This window comes from Typopeltis vanoorti, chromosome 18 (genome assembly GCF_054136105.1).
Source record: "Typopeltis vanoorti isolate ZY-2024b chromosome 18, IOZ_Tvanoo_1.0, whole genome shotgun sequence".
Classification (NCBI taxonomy): Eukaryota; Metazoa; Arthropoda; class Arachnida; order Uropygi; family Thelyphonidae; genus Typopeltis; species Typopeltis vanoorti.
In genome coordinates, this window is record NC_143566.1 from 94,531,687 (window position 1) to 94,549,114 (window position 17,428).

Consider the following 17,428-nt stretch of genomic DNA (forward strand, 5'->3'; position numbering starts at 1 on the left):
AGAGGGGGATGGTGGAATTGTTGGTGAATGTATCTGCCTGTATGGGTGGGTTTTCTATAAACTGAGAAAACCAAGGTTCCATTAGGCTGGCGGGTGACTAGTGTGTCTAGTCAAGGGAGGCTGCTGTTTTCCTCTTTTTCCAGGGTGAACTTAATTCTGGGGTGTTGGTTGTTTAAGTGGGTTAAGAAGGAGAGGAGAGTATCAGAGCCATGTGGCCAAATAGCGAACATATCATCAATGTAGCGAAGCCATATGGTTGGTTTTTGTGCGGCGGAGTTTAAGGCTTTCTCTTCAAAGTTCTCCATAAAGAAATTGGCCAGGGGTGGGGAGAATGGTGGACCCATGGTTCAGTTTATAGAAAACCCACCCATACAGGCAGATACATTCACCAACAATCCCACCATCCCCCCTCACAACAATATGGAGTTGTTAAAACATTACACAACAGGGCTAAACTAATCTGTTCAAATGACAATGCCCTAACCAATGAACTAAATCACATCCCCAACACTTTCTCAGCCAATGGCTCCCCCCCCCAAAAAAATATTGAAACCAGTAAACCACAACCTCCCCCCCCCCCCTCACAACAATGATTACTCTAAATCAATCACCATTTCCTACATCCAAGGCACCTCAGAAAAGATTACACAAATCCTAAAAAAACATGACTTCACCTCTTGTTACAGACCATATAAAAAATTGGCATCCCTCATCTGCTCCACTAAAGACCAACCACTTCCCCTAGACGTACCTGGTGTGTAGCAGGTCCCTTGCAGCTGTAAGTTGTCCTACTTTGGCCAAACAGGGAGGACAGCGAATATCAGAATTTCAGAACACAAGGACTACATCCGGTTTTTCTGGTCTTGCAGACCATGCTCTGGATACACACCACAGAATACAGTGGAAGAAAGCCACAATAGTACACCATAGCAAGTTTAAATTTGAAAGACTATTCATGGAATCAGCCTCAGCCCTAAGAAACAGGCCAAAACCTCAACAAATTTGGTTGCATGAGACTTCCCCAAATTTGGGAGGCTTACATCAGGAGACCTTCAGCCCAACGACTAAGAATACCTATATAGCCCGCTAGGGGACACCACCAGGATTTTTAGGAAAACCATAACTTCCTTGCTTCGTTTCTCATCTACTGTGTTTAGTACCTGTGTGCATGTGTCTTTATTGTAAGTTCCTTTGAAAATGGCAACGTGACGTTGCCGAAATATTGGAAATATATCAAAGTTTAATTTAATGTATATTCTATTGTACATTGTAATTTCCTTAAGTTATTTAGTAAGCATGTTCAACCAACCTCTAAGCCTTTCTACGATGGCAACTTGTATACTGAAGATAATGACTTCACATCACTTGCCTTAGTATCCCATAATGCAAAGCACATATACTTGCAGGTATATAATGCTATGCATTATGGGAAGGGTCACTACCCAGACTGGTTTCGACATTTATTGATGTCTCGTCAGTGGGAGCCAGACCCAGAGGTGATACTAAGGTTGAAGTAATGCAAAAGTCACATTTTTCATATACAAGTAGCCAAAAAGGTGTCACAACTTATTATTAAAATACTCTGGATTAGAGAAAGTTATCAGAAGTTTTTCCACTTGGTTATACTATAAATTAAAGATACCAAGAAATTATATACTTGATTTAATCCTTTATCCAAGTCTAAGCAAATGAAGTTTGTGTCTGAACTATTTTAAGGACTAGGGTAACTCGTATTTTGAAGATAATGACTTCACATCACAATAAAGGTCGAAACAGGTCTGGGTAGTGACCCTTCCCATAATGCATAGCATTATATATATACCCGCAAGGATATGTGCTTTGAATTATTGGATACTAAGGCAAGTGATGCCTTAGTATTTATGTGAACACATGGATCTAGTCATAAAATACATACTCAATCCCTCATTAAAAGGGCTCAACCTATCCTAAGGGCTAAATAAATATAGCAAACTGAATGAATAAGTGAAGGATTTTTGTTGCATAGCACAATTTTTAGTGAATCTGGAAAATAAAGTAGATAACAGATAAAGATCCTTCCCAACATGCTTGATTTCTCCACTGAATATGTAAAAATCAAAGCCTTCAACCACACCCAAAGCTGGTAGAAAGAAACTTCATATAATCCTTAATGCATATGTAATTCTCTACATGAATTCTAATATATCAGATATATGCATAATGTAAATGTATACAAAATAAGGTTATTCATTCTCCATTATCTTTGAAAATGACACTGCTTTACATTCATATGTTAAATACAAGGGTTGTTTGAAAAGTTTGGTAAATTTCCAATAGACAGCGACACAATTCGTTCATTCATACCAGTGTCAGCAAGTATCATATTTTGGCAAATATTTAAAATGACCCTGTTCACACTTTCATAAAAATGGAGAAAAACGAGCTTCGCGCAGTGATAAAACACTTTTATTTGAAGAAGTGGACGGCCATGCAGATCAAAGCCGAGTTAGATGCAGTTCATGGGGACTCTGCACCAGCATTAAAGACTATTTATTTTTGGATAAATTAGTTTAAACGTGGTCATAAGTCCATCGAAGATTAAGTGCCAGACACCCGACTGAGGTCACTACGAAGGAAATGATTCTGTGAATCATTTCCTTTGTAGTGACCTCAGTCGGGTCTTCCATGGTACCGTTATGGAAGACCGCCCAGTGAAAGTGCATGAGATTGCCGAGATTGTAGGCATCTCAACTGAATGAATGTATAATATCCTGCATGAAAAATTGCACATGAAAAAGCTGTGTGCACGATGGGCGCTGCAATTGTTGACTGTTGATCAAAAATGCATGTGAAAAAACATGCATTTTTTCCCAAAAAACAGTGGACAATGCCCAGTGAAAGAGCAGCAAAAAAATGACTTTTGTCAGTTAGGAACATAATGGCCACTGTTTCTTGGGATTCCCAAGGAATTATCATGATAGACTATTTGGAAAAGGGTAATACAATAACAGGAGTCCATTGTGTGCCATTGTTGGACTGTTTAAAAGAAGAACTGAAGAAAAAATGGCCAAAATTGCCTCACATAAGAGTGCTCTTTCATCAAGACAATGAACCATCCTACACATTGGCCGTTGCAATGGCAAAATTGCACAAATTGAGGTTCAAATTGGTTCCACATATGCCACATTCTCCGACCTTGGCTCTGTGTGACTTCTTGTGTTTCGATACTTGGCTCGGTGGGAAAAAATTTTCTTCAAAGGAGGATGTCATCAAGGTTGTCAATGACTATTTTGCACATATGAAAAATCCTACTTTTTAGATGGGGTGAAAATAATTGGAAACTCGCTGGACCAAATGTGTAGACCTCGATGGAGACTATGTTGAGAAATAAAGACGATTTTTTCCAAAAAAATTTGTTTAACTTATTTTTTTACCAAACTTTTCAAACAGCCCTCGTATATTTACTGATAAGTAAACATACAGTAAATGTGTTAAAATTCAGATATAGTTAAACTTTCCAAGTTTGGATGTATGCTACCAGTAGAACAAATTACCTTGAGAGTGGATATAATGAACCTTGAACAACTACTTGATTACTTGATGTGACCTATAGACATAATCAAGAATGATTAACATAACATAGTTATAGTTATTTACTAAAATAGTTTAATTGCCAAGATAATTTAGAATCACTATTAGTTATCAAATAAGTGATACTATTAGCATCACTAATAAAGTTTAACATTTTTTTAATAAACCATACCTTGCAAAACTGTTAATTCAACATATTAAAATCATATGGATATTATTTGTAGAAAATCTTCCATGTTGCTCCTCTAAATAAATAATTTTTATGGCTATTTGGCCTATTTTTCTTTAGGAGTACCCCTTTTATGATGTTTGGCTTTTTACTAAATTTTTTGAACATTACCGATGTTTTAAAGACATAGATACATGGAAGAAATAATTTTGGACATACCTTTGTAGAATGGTTCCTGGTTGTCTTCTTCTTGAGCAGCATCTGGCATATGGCAATAAGCATTTGTATTACTGCTAAAATATGACTGAAAGAATTGGGAGGATTGAAAATGTGGAGATAGAGAGATGTGAGAGAATTGCAGGTAAGACAAAAGGTATATGAGTTTAAAACTCAGGTTTCAAGGGTGGGCTGTGAATTCTTTGGGAAGAAGGTGAAAGATAGAAAATTTGAGTTAAGGAGAAGGATTTTTTTACTAAACTATATCTAGCAAAACTGTTAATTCAAGAGGATAATATTCTATTCTCCTTTCCTAAAAATTTCTTTCACCTTCTTCCCAAAGAATTCACAGCCCACACTCTCATACATTTGTCTTACCTGCAATTCTTCCATATCTCTCACTCTATCTCCACATTTCCAACCCCCACTTTCCTTTCAGTCATACTTCACTCAATATGCCACTCAATAAGAAGACAACCAGGAACATGCTACAAAGGTATGTCCAAAATTATTTCTTTAAAACATCAGTAATGCTCTAAAAATTGAGTAAAAAGCCAATGATATCATAAAAGGGATACTCCTAAAGAAATATAGGTCAAATAGCCATAAAAATTAATATTAAATCATATATTAATAATTAGCATTCAGAAGAAACAACTGAAATTTCATCTTTTTAACCTATTTATAAATATAAAATATCTACCTCACCATTCCAAAATAAGCAGCTGATGAAATTTAGCAGGATAAAATATTCATTTCTCACTAAGAAGATAACTAAATATACTTCTACTAAGGAAAAAAAAGTGATGATTCTATAAATGACATCATTAGAGCAAGTGGAATATTTTTCACCTTCATATATTAGTTAAGCACTGCACTATCCAAAGGGCATTTTTATTTATTTATTGACTCTTGCAAAATGAAAGATTATGTTTTTCAGGTTGAAAAGGTTATATACAGTGTATCACATTGTCGGTATTGGATTGCAGGATGTGTCTGGACAGTTCATCGCAGATATATGTGAAAAAAATAAAAATTCCCATATAAGAATGTGGAAGATATAAGATTGTGGAAGAAAAGCTTGGTGAAGAACAAGCTGGATTCAGGCCAAATAGAGGCTGTCAGGATCAGATCTTCACTTTACGACAAATAGTCGAGAAAGCATGGGAATATAACAAAGATCTGTATTTAAGTTTTGTAGATTTGGAAAAGGCATATGACAAGGTGCCAAGAGAGAAGCTATTCAATACGCTGCAGTTATATGGTGTCAATGGGGCATTATATCAAGCAATACTTAGTCTTTATTTGAGTTGTGAGTCAGCAGTTAGAATTGAAGGATGTACAGGAAGATGGTTTAATGTTAAATCTGGTGTGAGACAAGGATGTACGTTATCCCCTCTGTTATTCATTATCTATATGGATCACATTATGAAGGAATGTGGTATTAAACCTGATATCAAAATTGGAGATGTTAATGTCAGCTCTTTGCTTTATGCGGATGATGTTATACTTCTAAATAAATCCGCTACAAGTCTGCAAGATTCTCTGACTAAATTGAATAGCTGTTGTAATAGATATGGTATGAAGGTCAGCAATAAAAAGACAAAGACAATGAAAATAGGCAGAATCATTGAAAATGTCAACTGTGTTGTGAATGGAGAACCTGTGGAACAAGTAAAACATTTCAGCTACTTAGGCACAATTTTTACTGAAGATGGTAAACTAAATATAGAAATAGACAACAGAATCAGCAAAGCTGGTATCGTGGGAAGTCAATTGAATAAATTCATATGGAATAAGAAAGAAATTAGTTGGAACACTAAATTAGCTGTATACAAGACTGTGTTCAAACCAATTTTAACTTATGGATCTGAGAGCTGGGTCAGAAGTAAAACACTTGACCAAAGACTAGAAACCGCAGATATGAGAGTCCTGAGAAAGATTAGAGGCGTGAACAGATGGCATCAATGGCAATATCATATTAAAAATGAGGATATTAGGAAAGAACTTGACATTGTCAGCATCCAGGAATGCGTTAGCAGAGCTAATCTCAGATGGTATGGTCACTTAAATAGAATGGGAGAGGAAAGATTAGCAAAACAAGTGTTCTCTGCCAGGTTGGCAGGAAAACGACCCAGAGGAAGACCAAGATATAGGTGGATTGATACGGTACAAAGTGCCTTAGACGATAGAAATATAAGATCTGATAATGTTGGAGTCTTGACAAGTAACAGACTGATTTGGAGGAAAATTGTAGATAGGAAATTAGTAATGATGTAATTTTTTCATGTAGTACTGTCATATCCTGTACACCCCTTGAGGGTACATGGCAGGAATTTGATGATGATGATGATATAAGAATGTTTCACAAGAGAATTAATTACGTATTTCACTTTGGGAGCATGTATCTATATCTATCTATCCATCTATATATATCTATATATATATATCTATATATATATATATATCTATATATCTATATATATATATATATCTATATATCTATATATATATATATATATATCTATATATATATATATATATATCTATATATCTATATATATATATATATATATATATATGAAAGAATGATCATTAACTCGGTTAACATACATATTTTTATAAAGAATTGAATGACTAGAACCTAGATTTAAGTAAAAAGGTTTTAATATAAAAACATGACTAGTTTCGGCTTGTAACAGCCTTCATCAGGTGACATTATTATTATTATTTCGGGCTACTCCAGGGAGTCCTTAGACTCATCGAGGGAGGCCCTAAACATCATGTCCACACAACTACACGAAATTCTCACAGTATCTATCATACCTTGCCTTGAACTTGCTCACTGTCGTAGCACCCACAACAGACTCTGGCAGCTTATTCCACTCATTTACCACTCTAAAAGTAAAGAACCCAGCTCTGACACCCCTGCTAACCACACTCTTGCCCAGCTTCCATAGGTGTCTCCTAGTTCTCCCACCACCAGTCCTGATCTCAAAAATATCCTCTGAATTAATCTTATAGAATCCTTTTAGCAATTTGAAAGTCTCAATCATATCTCCCCTTTTCCGCCTATCAACTAGTTTCTGCAACCCACAAATCTTCATCTTCAACCTGTTCTCATATGGTTCATTCCATAGACCTGCTATCATCTTAGTCACTCGCCTCTGGATCCTCTCCACCTCCTCCCCATCAAGAAGGAACCGAGGTGACCAAATCTGGGCACAGTAGTCGAGATAAGGTCTTATCAAGGCTCGGTACAGAGGTACAATAACTTGCCTGTCTCTGCTCGTCAAGGTATTTTTCAACAACCAAGTGAGTTGATGAGCTGATTTAGCTACTTTCGCAATGTGCCCCCTAAACTTCATCTCCCTATCCACCAACACTCCCAAGTCCCTGGCCTCATCAATCTCTTGGAGTACAGTTCCACCCATGTGGTATACTGCTGCTAATCTTTTCACCCCAAAATGCATAACCTTACATTTTGTCACATTAAATTGACATCCATTCTCCTTAGCCCAGAACTCCAATCTATCTAAGTCATCCTGCAAGTATCCTTATAAAAGAAAGAAAAAAGAAAAAACACTAAAACACTGAAGCTTAAATAAACTATGAACATCATAAAGAGTCTCTATACATAATTGACATTAAATCATTATAGTTGTATTCAAAGCTATTCTTCTTACTAGCACGCACTTTCCCAACAATACAACCAACGAAAGAACAACTTTAAATACAACCACAACGATTTAATGTCAATTATGTATAGAGACTCTCTATGATGTTCATAGTTTATTTAAGCTTCAGTGTTTTAGTGTTTTTTCTTTCTTTTATAATGTCACCTGATGAAGGTTGTTACAAGTCGAAACTAGTCGTGTTTTTATATTAAAACCTTTTTAAATCTTGGTTCTAGTCATTCAATTCTTTATAAAAATATATATTTTTTTAAAAGAATTGAATGATTTAAACTGAGAGAAAAGGAAAAAGGTTTAATAGTATCACACAACTAGTTTCAGCTTTTTACAGCCTTTTTCAGGTGTTTTTATAAAAGAAAAGAAAAAACATTAAACATTGAAGATAAAAAACTGTGAACAGCACAGGAAGTCACTATACATATTTAACATGAAATGTTGTAGTTAACGTATTCAAAGCTGTTCCTTCTTTGGCCACATTGTTGGGTGTGTGCGTGCATATAGCATCTCATGAGCATTTGATCACAGCAGAATGACAGTCTGGGAAGTTGTAGCTTAAATTATTATTTAAATGTACAGGGTTGAGGATGATTTTTCTAGATTCTACAATTTTTCTCTCCAATTCGTCATGGCAACGGAGAATGTTGTTAGATCTGTCCCAAATGTCACGTATGTGTGTGTGTGTGTGTGTGTGTGTGTGTGTGTGTGTGTACGAATTATTGACTCAGTTGAAATACATATTGTGAAAAGAGTTGAATGACTTAAACCAAGAGTTAGGTAAAAGGGGGTTAATAGTAAAACACGACTAGTTTTGGCTTATAACAGTCTTCATCAGGTGACATTATAAAAGAAAAAAAAAACACTAAACAATAATAATAATAATAATAACTTGAGCTACAACCGCCCAGATAATAATAATAACAACAACTTGAACTCCAACCTCCCAGATAGTCATTCAGTTGTAATCGTGTACTGGCATCCATGTGATGCTGCAAGCACGCACTCTCCTAACAATGCAACAAACAAAAGAACAGCTTTAAATACAACTACAATGTTTTCATACTAATTATGTATAGAGACTCTCTATGTTGTTCATAGTTTTTTTTAACTTTCAGTGCTTAGTGTTTTTTTTTCTTTTAATAATGTCACCTGATGAAGGCTGTTATAAGCCGAAACTAGTCGTGTTTTACTATTAACCCCCTTTTACCTAACTCTCGGTTTAAATCATTCAACTCATTTCACAATACAGTGGCACCTTGGTTAACAACAGCCTCAGATAACGATGTACTTGGTTAACGACGAGTGGCTGTAAGAAAAAAATCTCTTGGTTAATGACTCTCGATTATGTGAACTCTATCCGATCTAAAAAACGGAATTTTCCGATCGCACTCAGCCACACACGGGAAGACAATGTCAAATAGAGAACAGCCATGCTGCATAGCTGTGAAGCTCAAATATGTTTGACCCATCATAGCCAGCTGTTTACGTTTTCCATTTATTGTTTCTTTTCTTGTAGTGTATACTGTGCTTTATTTTAAAATTTGTGGTTATAAATGCGTTTTATGATGAAAATTAGTATTTCAGCATTTATTTTTTATGTGTTGGTTCATACAGACAATAAATCGGCGGGTGTGTGTCACTGTTTGTTCAGCATCAAAAGGCAAAATCAAATCTCATCTGTATAATAATCGTTGTATCTATAAGCTGCTAATCAGTGTATGTTATGGTTAGTGCTGTATCTAATATCATCACCTTACAAACAAAATGCACTAAGTCAAAAATTGCAGGTTTCGAATTTAACTGTTAACTTTTATTTCGAAAAGTTTTTTTTTTGAACTTTTACTTTTATTTTCAGGTGATGATATATTCTTTGTATCCCTTGTCTTAGTGTTGTACAATTTGTAATAATACTGTATTCTGCATATCTTTTTTTTTTATAGAGTGAATTTTTTTACTGTGACAAAATGGGTCCCAAAAAAGAAAGCTAGATAAGGAAGAAAAAAAAAGAAAAATTTTCTCTATTGAACAGAAGAAAGAAATAATAGCAAAACATCATGAAGATGTGAAAGTTATGCAGCTAGCTCGAATATATGAAACCAGTCATTCTACCATATCAACCATTTTGGCTAAGAAAGAACTTATGGTAGCTAAGGTTGCTAAAGGAACTTCAAGGTTGAATGTCAGAGGGTTTCTTTTTGAGCAAATGGAAAATCTATTACTAATTTGGATTAAAGAAAGAGAAATGGCAGGCAATACTACATCTCAAAATGCAATCTGTCAGAAAGCTAAACAGATTTATCAAGATTTGAAAAAGACTTCGGGATCAAGTTCTGAAAAAAGCAGAGGTTGGTTTGACAACTTTAAAAAAAGAACAGGAATTCATAGTGTGGTCAGACATGGAGAGCCAGCTAGTGCTGACAAAGCAGCAGAAGATAAATTTGTCAATAGCTTTACAAGATTATAGAAGGAGAATACCTACCTCAACAAGTTTTCAATTGTGATGAGACAGGGTTATTTTGGAAGAAAATGCCCAACAGGACATTTATCACAAAAGAAGAAAAAACACTTCCTGGATATAAACCAATGAATGATAGGTTAACATTGCTTTTAGCAGCAAATGCAAGTGGAGACTGCAAGGTAAAACCAATGTTAATCTACCACTCAGAGAATCCCCAGGCATTCAGAAAGTTCAATGTCTCTAAATCCAATCTCGATGTTTTTGTGGAAGTCTAACAGCAAAGCCTGGGTCACAAGAATAGAATTTAGAGACTGGATTCGTGAAGTGTTTGGATCAACTGTCAAAGCCTATCTGCAAAAGAGGCAGATTGTTTTAGAGCAAAACAATCTGCCTCTAAAAGCCATTTTAACCTTGGATAACGCACCTGGTCATCCAACGGGTATACAAGAAGAACTACCAGAGGAATTAGATTTTATCAAGGTGATTATTCTTCCTCCCAAGACTACATCTCTGATTCAACCTATGGATCAGCTGATAATTGCAAATTTTAATAATAATCTTTTTACCAGGTGCTTTGAAATGTGTGAGGCTACCAAAATAACCCTAAGAAAATTTTGGAAGGAAGAATTCAACTTTGTCATAGCAATTAGGCTAATCGTAACGGCTTGGCAAGAACAATGAAATATCTAAAAGCAGCAAGTAGGAAACTCTGTCCTTCCTTTGGAAATAAAGAAACTTAAGATGAAGGACACAAATTGGTAAAGGATTTTGTGGCAACTGCTCATGATCTTAACTTGAAAGTAGAGGAAGAAGATGTTGAAGAATTATTGGAGATGCATGACCGAGAACAGACTACTGACGAGCTAAAAGAACTTTTCAAGCAGCAATGTGAAGAAAAGGAAATAAAAATTTCATCTGAAGATGAGGATGGAGTGAAAGAACAAATTACGACTGCTGAAATCAAAAATGTTTTGTGGGAGGAAGTTCAAAATGTTGCTATGAAATGGAATCCAAACAAATCTGAGGTTATCAGAACTGCAGATCTATTTAATGAAAAGTCCATACAGTTTTTCAGAAACATTTTAAAAAAGAGGCTGAAGCAAACAACCCTAGACATGTATTTTACAGGTCCATTTGTCAAAAACCTCCGAAGTGAGCCCAATTGTCCTTCTGGTGAAGATTGATAATTAAAAACTGTTTTCATGAACAACTCATTTTATTAATGCTAATTTTTTTGTAGCAAATACATATACTGTCATAAAAATGATATTCACCATATTTTTATGACATTTGAAATTAGTTTTATCTGCATTTTTAATATGTACTATGGTTGTAGGAAGGAGCCGGAACAAATTAATTGATTTTCAATTAAATCTTATGTGGAATTGCGCCTTGGATAACGACAGTAATCCTGGAACGGATTGCCTTTGTTAACCAAGGAACCACTGTGTGTGTGTGGGGGGGGGGGGGGGGGGGCTTAACGGTCAAAGCTGTATAACTGAGAGGAGACCTCCACATAGCCTTTAAAGAAATGCGGAGAACCGACCAGGGCTTCTGACCTAATGTCTAATCGTCATCTTCTCGTGGTGCATCCTGTTGGGTATCTATCTGGATACTGAACGAACGAGGATGGGCTGGCAATTTGGAATTCAGCGAACCAAATTGTATTCTTTTTGGTTAAACCAAAATACAAAATGGTGGTACAACATGACAAAATTTCATGCCGGCTGGGGCATCACCCAGTTAAACAAGGCCCCCATTGTTTTCGCCAGGGAACCAGGGCAAATAGCAAAAAGTCAGCTACTTGAACAAATCTGAAAACACACCCCAACTCAACATCACCAGAGTTAAAGATCGGTACTATCAACATAAGAAGTCTGAATGGCAAAGAAATGGAGCTAGCTGAGAAATTAGATAAGTACCAGAACGACATAATAGGAGTGACTGAAACAAAAAAGGAAAAAACTGGTGAGATCTTTCTGGGCAAGAAATACAAAATGTTATATTCAGGCAATGACAATCGAGGAAAAGAAGGAGTAGAAATAGTATTTAACACAAAATACGAGGCTAATCTTCTTGAATGGCAGGCTGTCTCAAGTAGAGTGATGTGGGCAAATATGAGAATGGGGAACTGGACAATGAGACTTATTTGTGCCTATGGTCCCACAGAAGGTTCTACTAAGGTAGAAGTGGAGTTATTTTTTGAGGCTTTAGAAAAAGCAACTGATACAATGAAAAAGGAAAAGTTGGTCCTTGTTGGGGATCTAAATAGCAGAGTAGGAAATGATTGTGAGATATACAAAAATATTTTGGGAAAATTTGGAGAAAAGAACAAAGCAAATAATAATGGCAAATATTGGTTGAATTTCTGCTCAGGACATGGACTGGTTATTACTAACACCATGTTCCAACATAAAAATCTGCACAAATTCACATGGAGAGAAGAGGCAAGGAATAAGAAAAGTCTCATTGACTATGTTATTGCTGATAGTGATGTTTTCTCCCTGGTGCAGGACACCAGAGTGTACAGAGGATTTGAAATCGGAAGTGATCACTATTTAGTCTTGAGCAGGATAAAATTGAATTTCATATTGAAAAGAATAACATGTAAGAAAGTTTTAAAGCGAATAAAAGTTGAGCAGCTCTCAGATGTGAACTGCAGACTAAAATACACAAAGTTTATTGAAAAAAAAAAAATGAAAGAGTTTGAGAACAGGAATCAAACCTTGCAGATTCAGTGGCAAGCCTTGAAGAAAGCCCTGATTGATTCAGCTTGAGAGGCATGTGGTGAAGTTGTCTGTAAGGACAGAAAAATTAGAACTCCATGGTGGACACAGGAAGTTAAAGAGGCAGTGAAGGAAAAGAAGAAAGTATATCAAAAGTTCCTGGCAAATAAGTCAGCTTGTGCTCTTAGAGAATACAGAGACAAATGCAAGAATGCTAAACACTGTGTAAAACTAGCTAAACAAAAGTCATGGGAGGACCTTGGCAAGAATATAGAAAATAAATATCAAGAAGGTGGCAAAATATTCTGGAGGTTGTTGAAGAAGCTTAGGAATGGAGTTAAGAGTGCTGTAAAGGGAGTTAGAGATGATAAAGGTGACGTGAAAACTGGAAAAAAAGATATCCTTGAAGTATAGAGTAATTACTTCGAAAAATTGCTAAATGAAACAAGCAGTGATAGCACAGTGGTAAAAAACACTCAACAGGCATACAGTCAGGAATACATATCCATACTTGAAGCAGAAAAAGCCATCAAAGGCTTGAAATGTGGAAAGGCAGCAGGAGTAGATGATAGTCGACCAGAAATGCTGACGTTAAAAATGAGAATATTAAGAAAGAACTTAACATTGTCAGCATACAGGAATGCGTTAGCAGAGTTAATCTCAGGTGGTATAGTCACTTAAACAGAATGAGCGAGGAAAGATTAGCAAAACAAATGTTCTCTGACAGGTTGGCAGGAAAACGACCCAGAGGAAGACCAAGATATAGATGGATTGATACGGTACAAAGTGCCTTAGACAATAGAAATATAAGATCTGATAATGTTGGAGTACTGACAAGTAACAGACTGATTTGGAGGAAAATTGTAGATAGGAAGTTAGTAATGATGTAAATTTTTCATGTAGTACTATCATATCCTGTACACCCCTTGAGGGTACAAATTCCCTTGAGGGAATTTGATGATGATGATATATATATATATATATATATATATATATATATATATATATATATATACATATTTTTTTTTTTAAAGAAGACTAAATATGAAATTTTATTATCTTTTTCTTTAATATAATTACTCAAAAGTGCATCAATGATCTTAAACTATCTCTGTAAACAACAAGAGCACACAACATATCTTTCATATGCAGGAATAGTGGAGTCATTTTCAAAATACACATGTATTCACTAATTGAAACACCTCATTTTCTGAATTAGTCCAGATAATATATATATATATATATATATATATCATATGTGGATGGATGTCTAAGTGCACAGAAATATAATGAATGGTTTGCAGAATAAATATTCTTAAATATGATGCTCTTTCTCCTTATACCTATTCCAGTTTTGTAAATATTAATATTCCATCAGCAGAACCTGTAGTATTTAAGTAATAAAAAATATTTACAACTTTTTAAGATGAAACAGAAATTAGGAAACTCACCAGTCAATAAAATATTACTTTCATTGTATAAGAATAAAAACATTATGAAGATCTAATTAAAATCTAAACAAATAATACATAAATACATAAAAAAAACTATATTTTGTGAAATTTATCTTACACTTCATTTACTTTTCATATATCGGTATCAATGCAATATCATTTCAATTTTCTAGTGAATAACACTTTCAGCGAATTTTTTCTGCAATGAATTTTCCCTGTGATACATTTTCCTCTCGATGAATTTTCCCCCACGATGAATTGTCCATGAACCATTGCAGGAAACTGATGAGGCTGAGAATTACAGGCATTGGTAGACAGTGAGTTGAATTTTAGAGGTCATATTACAAACAGTGGTAAAATAAAATAGCTCAAAGGATCACTTGGATGTTGAAAAACACATTAACACATTCATTGCCAATCACGCGATATTGTGTGGACGTCGCTATCAAGTTTCTAAGCGGAATAGTATAGTGGCCACAGCGAATGTTAGCCAGTGCGCACAGTGTATATAAATTTTATTATTATGTACATAATAATAAAAGCATATAAATAATATATTTAACTTATTTTGAGCACAATAAAAACTAAATAAAAAAATTAAAAAAATTTGGCCACCACACAAAATTCCAATTTTCAGCTTGGCAATGAACGTGTTAAGAAGTAAAGATAGGGAGATTATTACTACTTAATATAAGGCTATGATTTGGCTGAATCTTGCTACTGTGCACAGATTTGATCACCTGGGTTTCTTGAGGACCAAGTTATGCATTTCAGGTTGAAAAGATTGCAATGGTGTACCATACTGATGGTAATGGATTGCAGGAAATGGATAAGGATAGGGACTTGGAGGATAGTGGTTGACAGAGAGTTGAAATTCAGAGGGGATATTGCAAAAGTTAGTAAAATGGTTCAAAGGATTACTTGGATGTTGAAAAATGTAATAAATAAAGATAAGGAAGTTCTTCTTTTATATTGCATAATCACAGCCTTATAAATAATCTGCATAACCCAAATGAAATATTTCAAAGTTATAAGTGCAGCTATTTCAGAAATTCAGGAATTCTACGTTTATGAAAATCAACAAACATCTTAGCCTTATGACTGTGCATCACTATAAACTTGCGGTTAATTCTCTCTTGGATTTTCACATAAGGAGTTGCTGTACAAAGGTAGACTGACTTGATCCAGATCTCATAATTTATATTTTGCTTATTTAATTCTCTACATAAGTTATACTATGCTATTATGTTTATAAATTAAAAATACTTTTCATTGTTAACTTTAACATAATTCCTCAACATGATTAAATTACTACGCATGTAAATTACATTAAATTACTTCATAAATGTAAATGTCATGAAGCCCTTTGCAATTAACCCAATCTTAACTGAAATGATGGTCTAAGAATTTCTAAATTATTTGTGTGTGTGTGTGTGTGTTTTTTAAGATATGATAACCACACACACACACACACACACACACACACACACACACACACACACTGCTTGGAAAGAAGTCAACAACACAATATATATATATATAAACTTAAAATATATATATATATATATATATATATATATATATTTTTTTTTTAATTCACTGTTTACGTGATCCAAAAACCTTGCTCTAGAGACCAAACACTGAACTTTTTTAAGCTGCTTCAGGTCTCCAATAAGGGGCAAAGTTGTCCCATACAAGTGATACAATTCATCTCCTACCCAAAGACAATCAAAAACATTCATGTCCACTGGAGAGCAGATATGATAACCACTAGGCTAACCATATATATGTTAAAAATACCAAGCAATTTTAAACCTGGTTTTACTCCATTTCCCAAGTAAGCAAACAGACAAACAAGTCAAGTTTGCGCCTACAAGTGATGCAAGTCTAGCTGATCCTACAGGTAATGCAAGACCAAGGCAACTCGTGGTAAAGGTGGCATAAGCTCTGATCACTAATCTTAATATTTATCCTTAATGCCAAAACACATCTCCAAGAAGTGGATGTATGATGTTTTGTATTAAAGGCAAGGGGCCACTACCCAGACTGGTTTCGATCTTTATTGAGGTCTCATCAGTGGAAGCCAGGCTAGAAATACCAAGATTTAGTAATACAGAGCTTATAAGTATTTTACCAGAACAAGTTACCATAAGGTGTTTTAACCTTATTAAATAAAAATCTCTGGAGGAGATATAAATGTAGAAAGGATTTTACCTTGGGTATAATAAATGTTAAAAATACCAAACAATTTTAAACCTGGTTTTACTCCATTTCCCAAGTAAGCAAACAGACAAACAAGTCAAGTTTGCACCTGCAAGTGATGCAAGTCTAGCTGATCCTACAGGTAGTGCAAGACCAAGGCAACTCGTGGTAAAGGTGGCATAAGCTCTGATCACTAATCTTAATATTTACCTTTAATGCCAAAACACATCTCCAAGAAGGGGATGTATGATGTTTTGTATTAAAGGCAAGGGGCCAGACCGGTTTCGACCTTTATTGGCATTAAGGGTAAATATTAAGATTAGTGATCAGAGCTTATGCCACCTTTACCACGAGTTGCCTTGGTCTTGCACTACCTGTAGGATCAGCTAGACTTGCATCACTTGCAGGTGCAAACTTGACTTGTTTGTCTGTTTGCTTACTTGGGAAATGGAGTAAAACCAGGTTTAAAATTGCTTGGTATTTTTAACATTTATTATACCCAAGGTAAAATACTTTCTACATACACACACACACACACAAATACTGCTTGGAAAGAAGTCAACAGATATCCCCATGGGCAAGTGCATCGAGCCGTGTAACGAGTCGTGTTTGTAGCAAATATAAAATGGAAGAATATAATGATCCCAAGGCAGTGCAACTGTGTCTGTGTGAAATGGCTGCAAGATGGGAACTGATAGAGTTTAAAACACATGTTGTGATAGGATGCCATGTAGCAGGCTTAACTGTTCTGCAATTTGTTTACAAACGGGGCTGTTCCCAGGTAACCAGCAATACCATACTGAGATGGAAGCACAAGGAGTCATCTGCAGTGGATGACCCACCATACTCACTGAACGTGACTGCAGAATGCTATGAAGGATAACGTGTAAAAACTACATATTATTGGCTGACACATTAAACGTGAAGTTCTGGTCAATGAC

The 17,428-nt window shown here is 35.2% G+C and overlaps 1 protein-coding gene across 2 annotated transcripts in view; it reads right to left on the reverse strand.

The window, feature by feature from the left end:
* Positions 1-17,428, reverse strand: part of LOC150096953 (eukaryotic translation initiation factor 2-alpha kinase 1-like) — a 261,883-nt gene that overhangs the window by 156,244 nt on the left and 88,211 nt on the right. For both annotated transcript variants that reach the window (XM_090408147.1, XM_090408148.1), the window contains exon 7: positions 3,534-3,586. In XM_090408147.1, coding sequence (XP_090264273.1) covers positions 3,534-3,586 — 53 coding nt within the window. The remainder of the gene's footprint in view (positions 1-3,533; positions 3,587-17,428) is intronic.